The sequence below is a fragment of the Sciurus vulgaris genome, assembly GCF_902686455.1.
Source record: "Sciurus vulgaris genome assembly, chromosome: 4".
In the NCBI taxonomy this organism is placed as follows: domain Eukaryota; kingdom Metazoa; phylum Chordata; class Mammalia; order Rodentia; family Sciuridae; genus Sciurus; species Sciurus vulgaris.
Window position 1 is genome coordinate 158,036,288 of NC_136464.1, and position 20,198 is coordinate 158,056,485.

At 34.5% G+C, this 20,198-nt stretch overlaps 1 protein-coding gene across 7 annotated transcripts in view; it reads left to right on the plus strand.

Moving 5' to 3' along the window:
• Window positions 1–20,198, plus strand: part of N4BP2L2 (NEDD4 binding protein 2 like 2) — a 91,427-nt gene that overhangs the window by 18,312 nt on the left and 52,917 nt on the right. For 6 of the 7 annotated variants that reach the window (XM_079137256.1, XM_079137261.1, XM_079137260.1 and 3 more), the window contains one exon: window positions 88–234. In XM_079137256.1, the coding sequence (XP_078993382.1) occupies window positions 88–234 (147 nt within the window). Of the gene's footprint in view, window positions 1–87; window positions 235–20,198 lie in introns of those variants that run through there. The other variant, XM_079137262.1, reaches the window with a different exon arrangement.

A 20,198-nucleotide genomic window follows, 5' to 3' on the forward strand; every position in this document is an offset into this window, starting at 1 on the left:
AATGTTTTCTTTGTCTCTAAAATAGTGTAATTTCTAAGCATATACATTCTAAAATAAAAGACTTAAAATCTTTTTCTTTTTTGGTAGGAGGAATAAACATGGTGTGTCTCGAAAGAAGATTGCTCAGATGTTGGATCGTTATGAATATCAAATGTCCATCTCTATTGTAATGAATTCAGTGGAACCGTCACAGAAAAGCACACAAAGACCCCCTCCTCCACAGGGGAGGCAGAGGTGGGGAGGCTCTTTAGGCTCACATAATGAAGTCTTTGTTACAAATAATCATTAAGTTGGCTATTTTCAGCTAACATTTGTTGCTTGCTCTTGAAAAAAAATTAGTGAGCCTATCTTGAAGTTTAAATAGTTTCAAATAAAAAGACTGTGGTGCCTCGCAAGGGTTGTTCCCAGCAAGTTGTTTAAATTCTAAAGTACAAATAAAAATTATATAAAATTGTATTTTAAATCTTTTTATAATCTTTTGTGGCAATACCTTTGGTTATTATGAAAACCCTTGAGTAATAGAGTGGATAGGATGTAGAATTTTTTTCTACAAGTGAATTTTAAGCTTATTTTATCTGTTTCATATGTTGGAACATATAAAATTTTTTTATTATTCATAACTAAGTCTAACTTTTCATAAAATTTTAGTATTTTTCCTTCACTCTTAAATATGCAAGAAATACCAATTTATTATAGGGCACCTTAGTTGATTCCCCTGTTTATACAGATAGAATTATATTTCAGGTAATTAATGTACATGACCAAAATATTTCTAAACTATAATTAGCATACTACTTGTTCCAATAAAATTCCCAAGCAAGTGCTAGATAGTAAATGTGTCAATCACCTAGGGCATTTTCCCCATTATATACATAGTATGTGAATATTCCTCACATCATACATACATAGTCAGCAACCCTCTCAAGCCATCTCTCTGCCCTGGCACACTTGCCAGTTCTGGAAGGAATACAGAGACAAGTCACTATGTAGTTAGGAAAAGCTTCTCAGGTGATTCCAGTAATGTTTTACTTATCTTTGTTCAATTTAATTCAGTATAATTGTAATATAAAAAGTATTCTGGACAGTTGCTTAGCATTTGTCATAAGAAGGTTTGTTCTGTACAGTGTTATATTTCTCCTAGTTCTGATGTTTTCTGTAGAGTCAGCTGAACTTTCAATGTTCCTTCACTAAAAAATTAAAAACGGAGATGTACTTCATTTCAGAGGTCTTGTAATTCATCCTTGCTTTTAAACAGACTTTTTTTTAGTCTACATAATTATTTCTCTTTGCAGAACAAGGAAAGAAGCACTCTCAGTTCTTTTATTGCCTTATTTTGCAGTATTTTTTAGAAAGTATTTTTTAATCTTTAATTTACTTTTTTTAGGAAAAATTCCATCTGATTACAGTGCAGTTTTCAAAATTACCATTACTATCCTGTATATGTTTTACATTTACTTCGTGGCCCTTAAATTTATTGCAGACAGCCCATCCTGAATACCGTAATCTTTCTTCATGCGTTTTTAAAAATCTTTTGTTGTTCTTTTCAACTTTAAATGTTCTCACATATCTTTATATTACTTTTAAGTAGTGAGACTGAAAACTAGGTATAAGTACTCTCAGCAAGGTCTTTATTACATTGCCTTCAGTAAAATAAGAATTTGTGTGTACATTTCAGTGCTGCTTACATTTGAATGATTATTACCTTGCTTTATCTTATTTAGCATATGTGTATGTTTGTATATATTTGTTTATCTTACTATGATAAAATAGGAATGTGCTAACTCATGTTTTGTTATTTGTATATATATTCACATATACATATATACATCACCTTTACCCGTTGTTTCAATATATTCTTTTAGAGTAATATTTATTGGTATTTGGACTTTTTGATTATGTAAATTAGCACAATTTGAAAATCATACAAAAGGATTGAATTTGGGGACAGATGAAGCAACTGTTAGATATTCTATGTGTCCCTTTATGTGTCTTTTAAAAAATTTATTTAGGAATAATACTGTAAATGTATAGTTGCAGAAAGTAGATTGCCTTGGGGAGAAAAAGATTATGAGGAAACATACTTATGTTAGATATTAAGTTTAAAAATTAATTTCTAGATTTTATAACAGATTCAACTTCATCTCCTAGTACTAAAGAGTAATCATCCAGATATCTTTTATCAGTTCCAGTCAATTTTTAGAAATCATAAATGCTTATTGAGGCAGGGAAGTTTAACATTCTGAAAAACTTTATTTAAAAAAAATTGAGTTGAGATGAACATAATACCTTTATTTTATTTATTTATTTTTTTTTGAGATATCGAGGATCAAACCCCATGCCTCACATGTGCTAGGCAAGTGCCCTAAAAAAGCACCTCCTTTTTTTTCTTTCTTTTTTTCCTTAAACACAAAGAGGAAATGAATAGTTCCTCTAAGCATTGTGACTGATTTTTTTTTTTTTTTTTTAAAGCAGTAAGAGAATGGAGGGATAAGTATGCAGCGGAAGGTACTAAAATTGCTGTTGTAAGACCTTCATCAAAATTTTTTCTTCTACTCTGATGTGGTCTTAATGCCCCCACTGCTACACCTTCTTCTAACTTGATCTCCATCACAAAAGAATAAAGTAGGCATTAGTGATCATATTTAACTAAGAAGTATCACATAACTTCTTGTTTGTTCAGTGAGATTGTTGTATTTAGTTGTTTTTTCATAGGCTTAGTGTAAAAATACCTTTATCTTTTTGATAAACAAATTTATAGTTTTCTATATGTTATAATTTTGTTCATAAAAATACTCATGTGATAAGTTGAATTTCTAGTAACTTTTTAAAATAGGTAATCTTTATATTCAGTATTAACTTTTCTAAAAGAAAATGTTAGCTTTTTATATTTTGTCTGCTTTTATTAAAAGTAAGATTATTTACAAACAATTGGGTTGTATTTTTTTGTTGTCGTGATAAGATTTGAGTGTTTCAAGTTTGCTTATCTGTTATCTAATTAATATAGGTTATTGAATTTTCCACTTTTGTTTGTATATGGATAAGTTTTGGAAGAGTTGTTGATTTCAAAGGATATGAAAGGTTTGTTTTGACTTTACTCAAAATTTTTTTACTGCAGAGATGTCATCTCTGAAACAGGTTCTCTCTTTGGAAAATGTTGAAGAAGTGTAGTTGTTAATGTACTAATGCCTTGACTAGATAGATTCGTCAGTCTATTGAAATTATTGAAGTCTTCTGACATGAATGCAGCGACTCATAAGGGCTGAGTTGTGTTTTTGTGACCGTTTATATCTGCAATCCACATAGAGTATCTTCTTAATCTAGTCATAACAAGATATAAGTTTTGGTATAGTGACCTTTCTTTGGTGACAGTATAAGGAGTAGATTGAGTTAGTGGATTTTAGAGGTAAGTTTTAGGAGGTTACAATTTGTGAATAAAATTTTTTCCATTAAAATTGTTACCTGTATTTTTGTAAGTTTACTGGGAAGGAGAGATTATATTAAGGGAGCAAGTATTTCATTTGGTGTTGGTGTTTTTTCTCTTTACAAATTAAATAAGATTGCATACTACTTTTTTTGTTTGTTTGTTTAAATTAAGGTCCTATTGAAACAGTTGGTTTCCTGTACACATACCAGATTTTTTCCTTAAACCATCTTCAGAATGGTAAAAAGTTGTATTAAGTTTGTTGAAATAGATCCTAAAATAGGAGGGACTAGTGGTTATCTTGTCTTTTTATTCTTTTTTTTAGTATTCAGATTAATTCAGTTTTGTTGATTTCAATTACCAAACATTTTAAGCCTAAGGAAGTTTCACTTTTGCTTGGTTTGCAAATGTCAGAGCAAACCTTGGAAAGTTTAATGATTATTTTCTGGAACTAAGTTTAGAAGACTTATAAAAGAAAGACTAGTTAATACCCCATTATCTTACTCTTGTGAATAGCATCATTTTTGTAAGAGAATATTCACAAGGTAAGCAGAAATTTTAAATCTCTTCTATGGAAATTCTGTCACTTGTCAGATAATGCACAAGAGCAAGAGGAAGGAGCAGCACAAATAACTCTTTGAAAAAGAGACCTGCAACAATAGTTTTCTCATAATTCTAAAAGCCTGTATGTTGGAAAGTTTTAACTGATTTTTTATACATTTAATAGAAATTTTAATCACTTATATTATAAATAATCTTTTTCTTCCAACAAATTTTGCTCTATCAATGATATTCCTGTCACATTCCAGGTATGATAACTGCCATTGTGTACATCATAATCCATCTTTCAGAATTTGTTAACTTCAGTAAGCTGTCTTAAGTATGAATAAAATAGAAATAAAATTAGAATCTCTTTTTGGTACCAGGAATTGAACCCAGGGGTGCTTAACCACTGAGTTACATCCCCAGACCTTTTTTTTTAAATTTGATACAGGGTCTCACTAAGTTGCTGAAGGCTTTTCTAAATTGCTGAGGATGGCCTTGAACTTGGAATCCTCCTACCTTGGCCTCCTGAGCCCCTGGGATAAAATACAACCTTTTATGTAACATGGACATAGCCATAGTGTAGTCCCCCTAATCTTAGAACTAGACACAGTCACATTAATAAACTTCATATTTGCTTTGGTGAGTGACTGAAGACTTCTTGTGAGTGTTGGTCCAATTGTTACTATTTCCTTTTCTTGCTTTTTGTTAAACCGTGTTTTTTGAACTAATGGGAAGATTGAGAAATTTTGAGAGGAGCTACTAGACTGTTTGGCCCTTAACTTTGTTAGTAATTAAGGAAAAAAAGAATAATGTGTTTTTTCGTGGTTAAAATTGTGTTTACTTTAGTAGAGTCCATTTAAACACTTTATTATTTGAATTTTTTTTTATTGTAGTTTCAGCTGTTTGATATGAGACATGTAAAATTAGTTTTTAGTTTTACCCTTGTGGGTAGTTCATCTGCAATTGGCAATTTTTGGAATCATTATACAGCTTTGTTACCACCTCTTGTAATTCTGAACTTTTTTCTCCCCTTTTTTTCCTTCCCAAAGTATAGCAAAAAAAAATTTATTTGGAAAGGGATTATGGGACTTGCCCCCCCCCCTTTTCTTTTTTGTCTTATTTAATAGTATTAGAAATCATGTTTCCTTTTCTGTCATAGTCTTTTCCTGTATATGTATTTTCTTTTTCTATCCATTTTCTGCTTAGCAGTCTTGCTGTAGCTTCATAGCATTTTCAGTGAAGATGATGGGGGATGGTAAGTGATTGACAAGACTTTTCCTTATGAACCTTATTTAACCAAGTTTAGTTCATAAGCCATAGCTCTATAGTTTCTTGACCCTGTGAATTAGTAGAATTTCAATATGAAAATGATAGATTTTTAAAAAATCTATCATTGTGATACTGGTTGGGAAGCCCATAAACTTGGCATAATGCTTGGATGTATGGATTTACAATACATTTTTTTTTACAGTATATTATCATGATGATAGACTTTAATTGATAAGTAGTGGTTGGAAATTTATTGTTTTAGAATTCACAATTAAGCCATGATTAGAGGTTGACCTTCAAAAGCTGAATGATTTTCAAGGAAAGCTAATATCTATTTGAGTTAAACTTCATATTCTGTGGTGATGCTGCAACAAACAATAGGAATTTTATAGTAACAAGCCTTAATTTACATTCATTTAAATTACTGCTGTCAATTTAATCCTAGTGCTAAGCCATAATATAAGTGCAATTATTATAGTCTCTAAATTTTCACAATTCTTTAAGATTTTTTTTGTTTGTTTGTTTGTTTTGGTACTGGGAATTTGACCCTGGGACACTTTACCATAAGCTGCATCCCTATCCCTTATTATTTTTTAAATTTTTAAACAGTCTTGCTAAGTCACTTAGGGCCTTTCTAAGTTGCTGAGGCTGACTTCAAATTTACAGTCCTCCTGCCTCAGTTTCCTGAGTTGCTGGGATTACAGGTGTGCACCACCGTGCCTGACATATTTTAAGAATTTTATAAAGAAAAAAAAATTTAGGTTAAACAATTTACCTAACATAATTTCTCTAGTAACTGATGCAGCAACTGGGATACAAATCTAGGTCACATGTACTTCTACTATTCCATTGCACCGCACATTATCTTTAAACCACAGTCATTTCTTCTTGTTTTCTTCATTTTTTTTTTCTTGCAGCGTTGGGGTATTGAACCCAGGGCTTCACCCTTGCTAGGCACTGAGCTATATCCCCAGCCTCCTCTTTTTTAATTTAGATTTTCTTTAAAGATAGAAAAGAAATTCCAATGGAAATTAAATATATCTTTTTTAAAAATATTTTTTAGTTGTCAATGTATCTTTTTATTTTATTTATTTACGTATATGCGGTGCTGAGAATCAAACCCAGGACCTCACATATGCCAGCAAGTGTTCTATCACTGAGCTACAACTCCAGCCTGAAAATTGAGTATGTCTTTATGATACCTTTAATTTATAGGATAGAAGTTTGTCCTTAGGTTTCCTTGGCTGTTTCTTAGTCTCCTTTGTTGCCTTCTTCTCTCAGTCTTTGATTCTGAAGAGTTCCTTAAGTTTGTTCTAGAAAATTATCTGTCTTACTTGTGGCTTTCCCGATGTGATCTCATCATTTCTCACTTGGACGTAGTAATCTTCCCCACTTTCATCTTTGCCAATCTTTAAGTTTTTTATTGTTTAGTGCATTGTAGTTAATTATAATAATGGGGTTCATTTTGACATATTCATAAATGCATATATAAAACGTACTTTTCTCCATTTCAATTCCTAGTACTTTTTTTTTTTTCTCTTTCCTTTCCCTAATCCCCTTCCTCTACTCTATTGGTCATCTTTCTAATATTTATTGATTTTTTAAAAATTGGTACATTGTAGTTATATGTAAAATTGGAATGTATTGCAATATATTTATACATGTAACATAATTTGGTTAACTTCAATCCCCAGTTCTTTCCATCAACCTTTAATTTTAATCCAGAGTGATTAATATAGTATATAATTCAAAATTAAGAAAAAATATGTGTATAAATTCAGTCACACCCTAGTTAAAGCTATATAATGTGGTATTTGGCTTCTTTCCTGGTCCTGTCTTTTACCAGTTCTTTTACTACATCCTATCTGTATTGGTCTTTTTGTCTGTTCTTCTCTCATGCTTGGCTTGTCCTTGCTTTAAGCACTACTTAGTTTCCCCCCCACCCCTTATAATTCTTACCTATTCTTCTGTGCCTATCACTTTCTCAACATTTAGGTCTTACCTGAAATGTCACCTTCCCTAATTGTTCCAGTCAAGTTATCCCCACTGTTTCACTCTTGCCTTGTCCTGTGGTCATCACAGTACTTACTAGTGTTTGAAGTTTTTTCTTCATTACTGTTTTTGTTAGCAGTCTTCCTAAGCTAGAATATAAGATCCACAAGAACTTGTTTGTTTTGTTCCTAGCTGTGGGCCACAACTAGGTAATACCTAGTTGGATTATCCTGGGCTCTCATTAAATACTGGTTGAATGATTTTATACCCACTGTTTCTGTGAACAGTATTGACCCCCAAATATATTTTCTTCCTAGTCCTTTCCTCAGAACTCTGTTTATATACTTATTTGTCTATTTGATATTTCCCTTTTTAATCCTGAAAGGCTCCTATAAACCTGTGATTTCTACATTTGTGTCTTCAGGATTTCCTGGTACAGTGTATGAATCTGCCTTTGAATTTCTAGGTGTCAGAAACCAGAAGTTCTTCTTGGATGCTTCCTTTCCCCTTTCATATTCAATCCATATGGATTCTTGGATTTTGCCACATGAATATCTCTTGAATCTGTCTTTTTTTTTTTTTTTTTTTTTTTTTAGAGTCATCATTCATTAGATTTTCACAAAGTAAACATATCCATGTAACCCAGTACCCAGGTCAAGAAATAGAACATTGCCAGCACCTTAAAAGCCCTTTGTACCCCCTCTCTGTCAGAGGGATTCTTTTTAAAGTGAAAAATGTAGTCGTGCTTAAAGACTTAGTTGCTTCACATTGCTATTAGGATAAAGACCAATAATCATGATATTTAATATCTGAGCAATAACACCCTCCTTTTCTAACCAACCTCATATTATACTCTTCTCGCTTTCTATATTCCAGCTCTTCTGGCCATCTTACAATTCCTTAAATGTGCTATACTCTTCCCTTTTTCTGGAAAATTCTATGTGCATACACCTTTCCATACTCATTCTTCAGATTTGGGAACTTCAATGAAGTCTTTTTGGACATAACAGGATTGATGAGTCTTAAATAAACCTTATATGCTCTCATGGATTTTTTTCTCTATTCATTTGTATACGATTATTTCCCTACATTATATTTAAGTTCTGTAAGTCAGAAATTGTACCTCTTTTGCTTACTGTGTCTGGGAAAGAATGCTATTCAATTTTCATTCAATAAATCAGTACAAGTTGTTCTAACTTGTTGTGGGCTGAATTGTGTCCTCTTAAGTTTGTATATTCAACTCTGAACTTCTAGTGCCTAGGTTGTGACCATATTTGGAGGTAGTATCCTAAAGAGGTAATCAAGGTAAAATGAGATCATATGGGTGGGCCCCAATCAATATGAGCGATATCCTCATAAGAGGAGGAGACTTACGACACAGACTTATACAAATGGATGACCCTGTGAAGACACCAGAGAAAGATGGCCATCTGCAAACCAAGGAGAGGGACTTCAGAAGGAACTAACCCTGCCAACACCATCTTGGACTTCAAGCCTTCAGAAGTGTGAGAAAATAAATTTCTGTTGTTTAAGCCACCTAGTCTGGATAGTTTGTTATGGCATTCTACTGTGGTTTGAATGTGTTACCCCTAAATATTTGTGTTGGAAGTGGGCTCCCCAAATTTATATCAATGGTTTGGCAGTGGGGCCTTTGGGAGGAGGTATCTAGGATTAGGTAAAATTATGGAGCAGGGCCCCTATGGCAATAATGACACTCGCTCTGTCTTGCCATGTGTTGTCCCATGTTATTATGAAGCAAAAAGGCTTTCTCAGATGTCAGGTAGGTGCTGGTGCCATGCTCTTGAACTTCCCAGCCTCCAGAACTGTGAGCTAAATAAACTTAAATTCTTTATAAATTACCCAATCTTGCTGGGCATGGTGACATATGCCTGTAATCCCAGTGGCTCCAGAGGCTGAGGCAGGAGGATCGCTAGTTCAAAACCATCCTCAGCAAAAGCGAGGTGTTAAGCAACTCAGGGAGACCCTGTCTCTAAATAAAATACAAAATAGGGCTGGGGATGTCGCTTAGTGGCTGAGTGCCCTGAGTTCAATTCCCAGTACCCCGCCCCCCCCACAAATACCCAAAAAACAACCTAGTCTTAGATATTTTGTTATAGCAACAAAAGTGACACAGCCTTAGCAAGTTACAGATTTTGGTATTGAAAAGTGATATGTGTGTGTATGTGTGCTGTAACCAATATGGAATATTATGGAGATGGCTTTAGAAAGAGGAATGGATTGGGGCCAGGATAGATAATATCAGAAAAGTCTTGATGGCCTTGAAGATGGTCAAAATGGGGATGTCGAAGGTGGTTCTGATGAGGGCTTAGGAAGAAAAGAGGAGAACTATAGAAAAAAACTTTTATTATCCTAGAAATAACATCATCGTGAACAAATGTTGGTAGGAGCAGGAATGTTAAAGGTGGTTCTGTTGAGATCTCAAATGTAAATGAGGAATATGTTACTGGAATCTGGAGGAAAGGCAGTCTTTGTTAGGCTGTGACAAAGAACTTAGTCAATTTGTATTCTACTATTTTGTGGAAAATAGGTAAACTTGTAAGTGATGAACTTAGATATGTAACCAAGATTTCTAAGGAAAGTATTAAAAGTGTGTCCTGGTTTTTCCTTGCTACTTATGATAACATAACAAAAGTGAGATAAATTGAAGAAGATATTATTAAGACAAAAAAGAACCAGTACTTGAAGATTTGGAAAATTCTCAGTCTTGTTGTATTTCAGAAAATTAGAAATCTAATAATTTGCCTTCTTAGGTTTCAGACCTGCTTGGTGTCTATCAATAGTTCTTTTTAGTTTCTTGCAAAATTTTAGAATGGGAATATCTATTCTGTGTTTATTCCACCATTGTATTTTGAATACATACCTGTTTTCACAGGTTCATAGCTAGAGAATTTTACCTCAGGAAGAATTATATCTTGAGTCTTCCCATACCTGATTGAGATTTTGGACTTTAGAGTTTGATGCTAGATGTTAAGACATTGGGGGCTGTCAGGATAGAATGAATGTATTTTGCATTTAAAAAAAGACATGAATTTTGGGAGATAAAGAGGACAGTATAGTGGGCCAAGTTATATTCAACCCTAAATTCATGTTGAAGTCCTAATACCTGGTACCTAGAATGTGACCATAGTTGAACATTATTTTAGGTAATCAGGGCAAAGGTAAAATAAGATCTTATAGATGGGCCCTAATCTAGTAAATGGTATCCCTCTAGGAAGAGGTTAGGACACCGACACACACAGGGATGGTTATGTGAAGATAACTGGAGGAATATGGCCATCTACAAGCCAAGGAGAGGAGCTCTACTTTGAAACAGCCACCCTGCTGATAGCTTGATTTTGAACTTTTAGCTTCCAGAAATGTATGCTTTTTTTGGTAAGTGGACGCAATACCTTTATTTTATTTATTTGTATGTGGTGCTGAGGATCAAACCTAGTGCCTCACATGTGCTAGGCAAGTATTCTACTGCTGAGCCACAACTCAGCCCCAAATTTCTGTTTTTTAAGCTACTCAGTCTGTGGTCCTCTGTCATGGGAGCTCTAGAACATTAATACACAGCTTTTTTTTTTTTTTTTTAAATACACAGCTTTTACCCCATTTGTTGAAATGGTTATACTTGTGAGACATTTCCTCTTTTAATATAATTCCTTCATGTTGTAAAGTGAGGGCCTTTCACTGAAGCATTGTTTCTTTTTAATTTTCAGATCTAATTCATCTATAATATATTCTTTCCAAAAATTTCTGGAAGTTTTCAGAAATTCCCTGATACCTACCTATGAACTCCAGTTTCAGAGTTCCTTCAATAAGATTATTTTTAAGGATGGTTTTACCTGGGTTTTCTAACTTATGACCTACAGTTTCAAGTACATAAATTCAGTGTTTGGAATTAGTGATAGAATTAACTTGTATATTCTGTTTTTTTCTTTCTTCCTTTTTTTTTTTTTTTTTTTTTTTTTTGTAGCTCTGGGGATTAAACCCAGGGCCTCGCACATTTGCTAGGCAAATGCTCTACAACCAAGCTATATCCTCTGCCCTGGCTTGTGTATTCTTATATTCTTATATTGCTTAAAATTTAGCTTTTAAGTTTTAAATATTGTTTACTGTTTATATAAACTTGCATTGAATGTTTATTGTACCCCTTATACATGCTAGTGGTAGCAGTATAAAAGTAAACAAAGTAAACCTATTTTTGACTATCACTTTCTGGAGGGAAGATGGTAGGAATCTGATGGCTGTCCTATAATAACGTGGACTATTCTTGCTTTGCGGGACTAGGGCTTGTCATCTTATCTTTATATCCTTAGGGTCTAGCTCAGTGCTAAGCAGATAATAAATACTGTGTGTGTGTGTGTGTGTATGTGTGTTGTAGTGCTATAGTAGGGATCCAACTCAGGGCCTTATGCATGTTAGGCAAATATTTTACCACTGAGCTTCATTCTCTGCCTTTTATACATATTTGATGCATGAATGAATACCCCAAGAAATTAATTCTGGTGCCAACTTTAAGTGGCTGTGGTGATAAACAGGCATCCCTTGTTTTATTGTGCTTCATTTTATTTCATTTCGAAGCTACTGCATTTTTTATGAATTGAAGGTTTCTCGCAACCTTTCATTAAGCAAGTCTGTTGGTGGCATTTTTTCCAACTAAATGTGCTCACTTCATGCCTCTGTGTCACATTTTGGTAATTCTTGCAATATTTCAAACTTTTCATTACTATATCTGTTATGGTGATCTGTGATCAGTGATCTTTGGTGTTTCTATTTTAATTGTTTTGTGGAACCATAAACTGCACCATTAAGTCATTGAATTTAATCCATAAATGTGTTCTGACTGCTCAACTAATCTGCTGTTTTCATCTCTCTTCTCTGGTCTTCTTATTCCCTGAGAGACAACAATGTAGAAACTAGGCCAGTTAGCCCTACAGTGGCCTCTATAAGTGTTCATATTAAAGTAAAAATTACAGGTCTCTCACTTTATCTCAAAAGCTAAAAATGATTACATTTAGGAAGGTATGTTGAAAACTGAGATAGGCTGAAAGCTAGGCCTCTTGCCAGTGAGCCTCAGTGAACACACGAGTGCTAAGAAAGAGAAACAGCCTTATTGCTGATAAGGAGAAAGTTTTAGTGGTCTGGATAGAAGGTCAAACCAGACACAAGGTTCTCTTAAGCCAAAACCTAATCCAGAGGCAAGGCCCTAACTCTCTTCAATTCTATGAAGACTGAGAGAGATGAGGACACTGCAGAAGAAAAGTTCAGAGCCAGCAGAGTATGGTTCATGAGGTTTGAGGAAAGAATCCATTGCTATGGCATCGATGTGCAACATGAAGTAGCAAATGCTGGTGTAGAAGTTGCAGCAAGTTTTCCAGAGACCTCAGTAAGATTATTCATGAAAGCAGCAACACTGGTGACACTTCACTGCAGGTTTTCAGTGTAGAGGAAACATTTTATATTGGAAGAAGATGCCATCTAGAACTTCCATAGCTGGAGAAAAATCCATGACTAGCTTCAAAACTTCAAAGGACTGTGTGACTCATTAGTAATTGTTGCCACTGGTGACTTTTCAGGTGAAGCCAGTGCTCATTCACCATTTTGAAAATATTAGAGTCCTTTAGAATAATTCTAAATCTTCTTTTCCTTTGCTGTTTATCAGTGGAACAATGAAGACTTGATGACAGAACATCTGTTTATAATATGGTTTACTGAATAATTTAAGCTCACAGTTGAGTCTTGTTCAGGAAAAAACAAAACAAAACAAGATTCCTTTCAAAATTTTCCTGCTGATTGACAATGTACCTGGTTACCCAGGAGCTCTGTTGGAGATTCACAATGAGATTAATGTTGTTTTCATGACTGTTAACGAAATCCATTCTGTAGTCCATGGATCAAGGAGTAATTTAAGCTTTCAAGTCTTAGCTATTGAAGAAAAACCTTTCATAAGGCTATAGTGGCCATAGATAGTAAGTTTTCTGCTGGATCTGAGCAAAGTAAACTGCAAACCTTCTGGAAAGGATTTACCATTCTAGGTATCATTAAGAACATTCGTGATTCATGAGAGGAGATCAAAGTAGCAACACTAACAAGAGTTTAGAAGAAGTTGGTGCCAATCCTCATGGATGACTGAGGGGTTCAATATTTCACTGGAAAAAGTAAGTGCAGATGTGCTGGAGAGAGCAACAGAACTACAGTTAGAAGTGGAGCCTGATCATGTGACTGAATTGCTGCCATCTCCTGTTAAAACTTACGGATTTAGAAGTTCCTTCTTAGGAGTAAGAAAATGATTTCTTGAGATGGAATCAACTCCTGGTGAAGATACTGTGAATATTGTTGAAATGACAACAAAGGATTTAGAATAGTTGATAAAGCAAAATTAGGGTTTGGGAGGATTGACTCCAATTTTGAAAGAACTTCTGGGGGTAAAATGCTATGAAACTGCATTGCATTCTACAGAGAAATGTTTCATGAAAGGCAGAGTCACTTGATAAAACAAACTTCGTTCTTTAATTTTAAGAAATTAATATAGTCACCCCAATCACCATCTCCCTCATCAGTTAGTAGCTATCCACGTTGAGTCAGTACTATCCTTAGCAATAAAGGTTATGACATGTTAAAGGCTCAAATGATAATTAACATAACTTTTATACATACCGGGAAACCAAAGTATTTGTGTGTTGCAGTAGTCTGGAACCAAACCTGCATTAGCTCCAACAGGCCTGTAGTGGGTTAATTAATACTAAAGGTACTTACAGTGCAATTGAATTTTATGGTTTCCGGGTTTTTTTGGTAGTATCTCAGGGATTATTGTGAAGAGCACAGGAGACAGAAATCTTTAAATACAATGCAGAATTTGAAATTGGCAGAATTTTAATGTGCAAATTTGACTGCAAATCAAAGATACCACTTTTCTGAAGCTTTTCCTCATAATTACATGATAGTACCTTCTTTTTTATTAGTTTATATCAAATATGCAGAACAGTGGGTTTCATCATGTCATGTTCGTGTAAGTACATAACATTGCAAATGATAGTACCCTCTTAATGTATAACAACGATTTTGGGTAGAATAAGGGAGATGAGAATATTAGAGTTGAAGCTGAAATAGCTGTTGGTTTAGTCTTGGAGTTCTGTTATTTTGTTTGCATTTTGATGATTTTTTTTTTTTTTTTCTCTTGATATACACTAGGCATGGGCAGGGAAAGAAATAAACCAGCTAATTTTTGTAGCAGTTAGAAATATTGTGAGAGACCTAGAAGGGTAAAGTTTGATAGCACAGATAGGAGTTAACATGTGGAATAGCTCCAAATAATTAGTGATAATTTTAAAGGCTTTTTAAAAAAAAAAAAATATATATATATATATATTTAGATTTTGATGGACCTTCATTTTATTCATTTATTTATATGTGGTGCTGAGAATCAAACCCAGTGCCTCACACATGCTAGGCAAGTAAGTGCTCTACCACTGAGCCACAACCCCCAACCCTATATATGCCTTTTTATCATGAGTTTTTCACCTATGTTGTATGAATTATTGAAATGATCCGATCAAATTGATATTCCCATTTTTACTGACAGATTTGGTAGGATTAGTTTTACAGAGCAGTGTATAGACAAGCCCACCCAAACCCATTTCTTTAAAAAGACAAAATAATTTTGGTTAATGTTTTAATGTCAAGCTTAATGAAAGTCATAAGTCTTTTTTTCTCATCTTTTGTTTTCCATGGAGACATTTCCCCATTGCTTTTTATATATAATGTCGTTCTGTGTAATGTTCATGGGGCCATAGATATCAGCCTACCTGCAGTTACATGAAACTGTTAATTGAAACATGGGCCCCAATAAAATTAATCACTTAAGATGGGAACATCAGTTTGGATGTCAGATTATTATTATTATTTGCTGAGGATTGAACCCAGGGGTGATTAACCACTGAACCACATTCCCAGCTCTTTTTAAAAAAAAAAAAAAAATTTTAAATTTTTAAATATCTTTTAAGTTGTTGATCAACCTTTATTTTACTTATTTATATGTGATGCTAAGAATCAAACCCACTGCCTCATGCATGGTAGGCAAGTGCTCTACCACTGAGCCACAACCTCAGCCCCTTCCCAGCCCCTCCCCAGCCCTTTTTTTATATTTTATTTAGAGACAGAGTCTTGCTAAGTTGCTAAGGGTGGCTTTGAACTCAGTCCTCCTGCCTCAGCCTCCAGAGCCACTGGGATTACAGGTATGCACCACTATGGTGGGCTCAGTTTTTGATTTTTAAAATACAGTTAAGGAAATGTCAGAGTTGTTGCAAGATTCAGTAGATAGGGAAGAGGGCACATGATGGAGGGTAGGAAAAACAGAATTCATAACATTTTAAGATATAATTACTATTTCTACAGTTATTTAATTTTTTAGTTGTAAATATACACAATATTGTTTTATGTATTTAAAAATACATGTAAGGCAAGTTCTCTACCACTGAGCTACAGCTCTAGCCCCTCTACATTTATTTTTAAGAATGATCTTACTCCAAATTCTTAATAAGATCATACCATTGTTCTTTTTTTTTTTTTTTTATTGTAAACAAATGGGATACATGTTGTTTCTCTGTACATGGCGTAAAGGCATACCATTTGTGTAATCATAAATTTACATAGAGCAATGTTGTTTGATTCATTCTGTTATTTTTTCCCTTCCCCCCACCCCTCCCACCCCTCTTTACCCTCTATACAGTAGTTCCTTCCTCCATACTTGCCCCCCTCCCTAACCCTAACTCTAACCCTTCCCTTCCCCCCATTATGTGTCATCCTCCACTTATCAGCGATATCATTCGTCCTTTGGCTTTTTGAGATCGGCCTATCTCACTTAGCATGATATTCTCCAATTTCATCCATTTGCCTGCAAATGTCATAATTTTATCATTCTTTATGGCTGAGTAATATTCCATTGTATATATATACCACAGTTTCTTTATCCACTCATCAATTGAAGGGCATCTAGGTTGGTTCCACAGTCTGGCTATTGTGAATTGAGCAGCTATGAACATTGATGTGGCTGTATCTCTGTAGTATGCAGATTTTAAGTCCTTTGGGTATAGGCCAAGGAGTGGGATAGCTGGGTCAAATGGTGGTTCCATTCCAAGTTTTCTAAGGAATCTCCACACTGCTTTCCAGAGTGGCTGCACTAATTTGCAGCCCCACCAGCAGTGTATGAGTGTACCTTTCTCCCCACATCCTCGCCAACACCTGTTGTTGCTCGTATTCTTGATAATCGCCATTCTAATTGGGGTGAGATGGAATCTTAGGGTGGTTTCGATTTGCATTTCTCTTATTACTAGAGATGTTGAACATTTTTCCATATGTTTGTTGATTGCTTGTAGATCTTCTGTGAAGTGTCTATTCATTTCCTTAGCCCATTTGTTGACTGGACTATTTGAATTCTTGGAGTAGAGTTTTTTGAGTTCTTTATAGATTCTGGAGATTAGTGCTCTATCTGAAGTATGATTGGCAAAGATATTCTCCCACTCTGTAGGCTCTTTCTTCGCATTGCTGATAGTTTCCTTTGCTGAGAGAAAGCTTTTTAGTTTGAATCTATCCCAGTGGTTGATTCTAGCTTTTATTTCTTGTGCTATGGGAGTCCTGTTAAGGAAGTCTGGTCCTAGACCAACAAGGTAAAGATTTGGACCTACTTTTTCTTCTATAATCTGCAGGGTCTCTGGTCTGATTCCGAGGTCCTTAATCCATTTTGAGTTTCGTTTCGTGCATGGTGAGAGATATGGGTTTAGTTTCATTCTGTTGCATATGGATTTCCAATTCTCCCAGCACCATTTGTTGAAGAGGCTCTTTTCTCCATTGCATATTTTTGGCCCCTTTGTCTAGTATAAGAAAATTGTATTTATTTGGGTTTGTGTCCGTGTCCTCTATTCTGTACCATTGATCTACCTTTCTATTTTGGTACCAATACCATGCCGTTTTTGTTACTATTGCTTTGTCGTAGAGTTGAAGATCTGGTATTGCAATATCCCCTGTTTCACTCTTCCTGCTAAGGATTGCTTTAGCTATTCTGGGTTTCTTATTCTTCCAGATGAATTTCATAATTGCTTGCTCTATTTCTGTAAGGTACACAATTGGGATTTTAATTGGAATTGCATTGAATTTGTGTAGCACTTTAGGTAGTATGGCCATTTTGACAATATTAATTCTTCCTATCCAAGAACATGGAAGATCTTTCCATCTTCTAAGGTGTTCTTTAATTTCTTTCTTTAGTGTTGTATAGTTCTCATTGTAGAGGTCTTTCACCTCTTTTGTGAGATTGATTCCCAAGTATTTTATTTTTTTCGAGGCTATTGTGAATGGGGTAGTTTTCCTAATTTCTCTTTCTGAAGATTCATCACTTATGTATAAAAATGCGTTGGATTTATGGGCATTGATCTTGTAACCTGCTACTTTACTGAAATCACTTATGAGTTCTAAGAGTTTTCTGGTGGAATTTCCAGGTTCCTCTAAATATATAATCATGTCATCAGCGAACAGGGATAGTTTGAGTTCTTCTTTTCCAATTCGTATCCCTTTAATTTCTTTGGTTTGTCTAATTGCTCTGGCCAGAGTCTCAAGAACGATGTTGAGTAGAAGTGGTGAAAGAGGGCATCCCTGCCTTGTTCCAGTTTTTAGGGGGAATGCTTTCAGTTTTTCACCATTTAGAATGATATTAGCCATGGGCTTAGCATAAATGGCCTTTACAATGTTAAGGAATGTTCCCACTATCCCTATTTTTTCTAGTGTTTTGAGCATGAAGGGGTGCTGTATTTTATCAAATGCTTTTTCTGCATCTATTGAAATAATCATGTGATTCTTGACTTTAAGTCTATTAATATGGTGAATTACGTTTATTGATTTCCTGATGTTGAACCAACCTTGCATCCCTGGGTTGAAACCCACTTGATCATGGTACACTATCTTTTTAATATGTTTTTGTATGTGATTTGCTAAAATTTTGTTGAGAATTTTTGCGTCGATGTTCATTAAGGATATTGGTCTGAAATTTTCTTTCCTTGATGAGTCTCTGTCTGGTTTAGGTATCAGTGTAATATTGGCTTCATAGAATGAGTTTGGGAGGGTTCCCTCCTCTTCTATTTTATGGAATACTTTGAGAAGTATTGGAATGAGCTCTTCCTTAAAGGTTTTGTAGAACTCGGCTGAGAACCCATCTGGTCCCGGACTTTTCTTTGTTGGTAGGCTTTTGATGACTTCTTCTATTTCAGTACTTGAAATTGGTCTATTTAAATTGTTTATGTCCTCCTCATTCAGTTTAGGCAATTCATATGTCTCTAGAAACCTGTTGATGTCTTCGAAATTTTCTATTTTGTTGGAGTATAGATTTTCAAAATAGCTTCTCATTATGTTTTGTATTTCCATCCTGTCTGTTGTGATATTTCCTTGTTCATTCCGAATTTTAGTGATTTGGGTTTTCTCTCGTCTTCTCTTTGTTAGTGTGGCTAAAGGTTTATCAATTTTGTTTATTTTTTCGAAGAACCAACTCTTTATTTTGTCAATTTTTTGTATTGTTTCTTTTGTTTCAATTTCATTGATTTCAGCTCTGAGTTTAACTATTTCCTGTCTTCTACTACTTTTGGTGCTGTTCTGTTCTTCTTTTTTTAGGGCTTTGAGCTGTAGTGTTAGGTTGTTTATTTGTTGAGTTTTACTTCTTTTATTAAATGCGCTCCATGAAATAAATTTCCCTCTAAGTACTGCTTTCATAGTGTCCCAGAGATTTTGATATGATGTTTCTTTGTTCTCATTTACCTCTAAGAATTTTTTAATTTCCTTCCTAATATCTTCTGTTATCCATTCATCATATAATAGCATATTGTTTAATCTCCAGATGTTGGAATAGTTTCTGTGTTTTACTCTTTCATTTATTTCTAACTTCAATCCATTATGATCTGATAGAATACATGCTAGTGTCTCTATCTTCTTGTATTTGCTAACATTAGCTTTGTGGCATAATATATGGTCTATTTTAGAGAAGGATCCATGTGCTGCTGAGAAGAAAGTGTATTTGCTCTTGGTTGGATGGTATATTCTATAAATGTCCGTTAAGTCTAAATTATTGATTGTGTTATTGAGATCTATGGTTTCTTTGTTCAATTTTTGTCTGGAAGATCTGTCCAGTGGTGAGAGCGGCGTGTTAAAATCACCTAGTATTATTGTGTTGTGGTCTATTTGGTTTCTGAAATTGAGAAGGATTTGTTTGACATACATAGATGAGCCACTGTTTGGGGCATAGATGTTTATGATTGTTATATCTTGCTGATTTATGCTTCCCTTAAGCAGTATGAAATGACCTTCTTTATCCCTTCTGACTAACTTTGGCTTGAAGTCCACATTATCGGATATGAGGATGGATACTCCAGCTTTTTTGCTGAGTCCATGTGCATGGTATGTTTTTCCCCATCCTTTCACCTTTAATCTATGGGTATCTTTTTCTATGAGGTGAGTCTCTTGCAGGCAACATATTGTTGGATCTTTCTTTTTAATCCAGTCTGCCAGTCCGTGTCTTTTGATTGATGAATTCAGGCCATTAACATTCAGGGTTATTATAGAGAAATGATTTGGTTTCCCGGTCATTTGGTTCATTTTTAAAATTTTGTTTATTTATTTGTTTGACACAACTTGTTTCCTCCTTTATTTGACAATTCCTTTAGGATAATTCCTCCCTTTGCTGATTTGCTTCTTGTTTTTCATCTCTTCCTCATGGAATATTTTGTTGAGAATGTTCTGTAATGCTGGCTTTCTTTTTGTAAATTCTTTTAGCTTTTGTTTATCATGGAAGGATTTTATTTCATCGTCAAATTTGAAGGTAAGTTTTGCTGGGTATAAGATTCTTGGTTGGCATCCATTTTCTTTCAGGGCTTGAAAAATGTTGTTCCAGGCCCTTCTAGCTTTTAGGGTCTGGATTGAAAAATCTGCT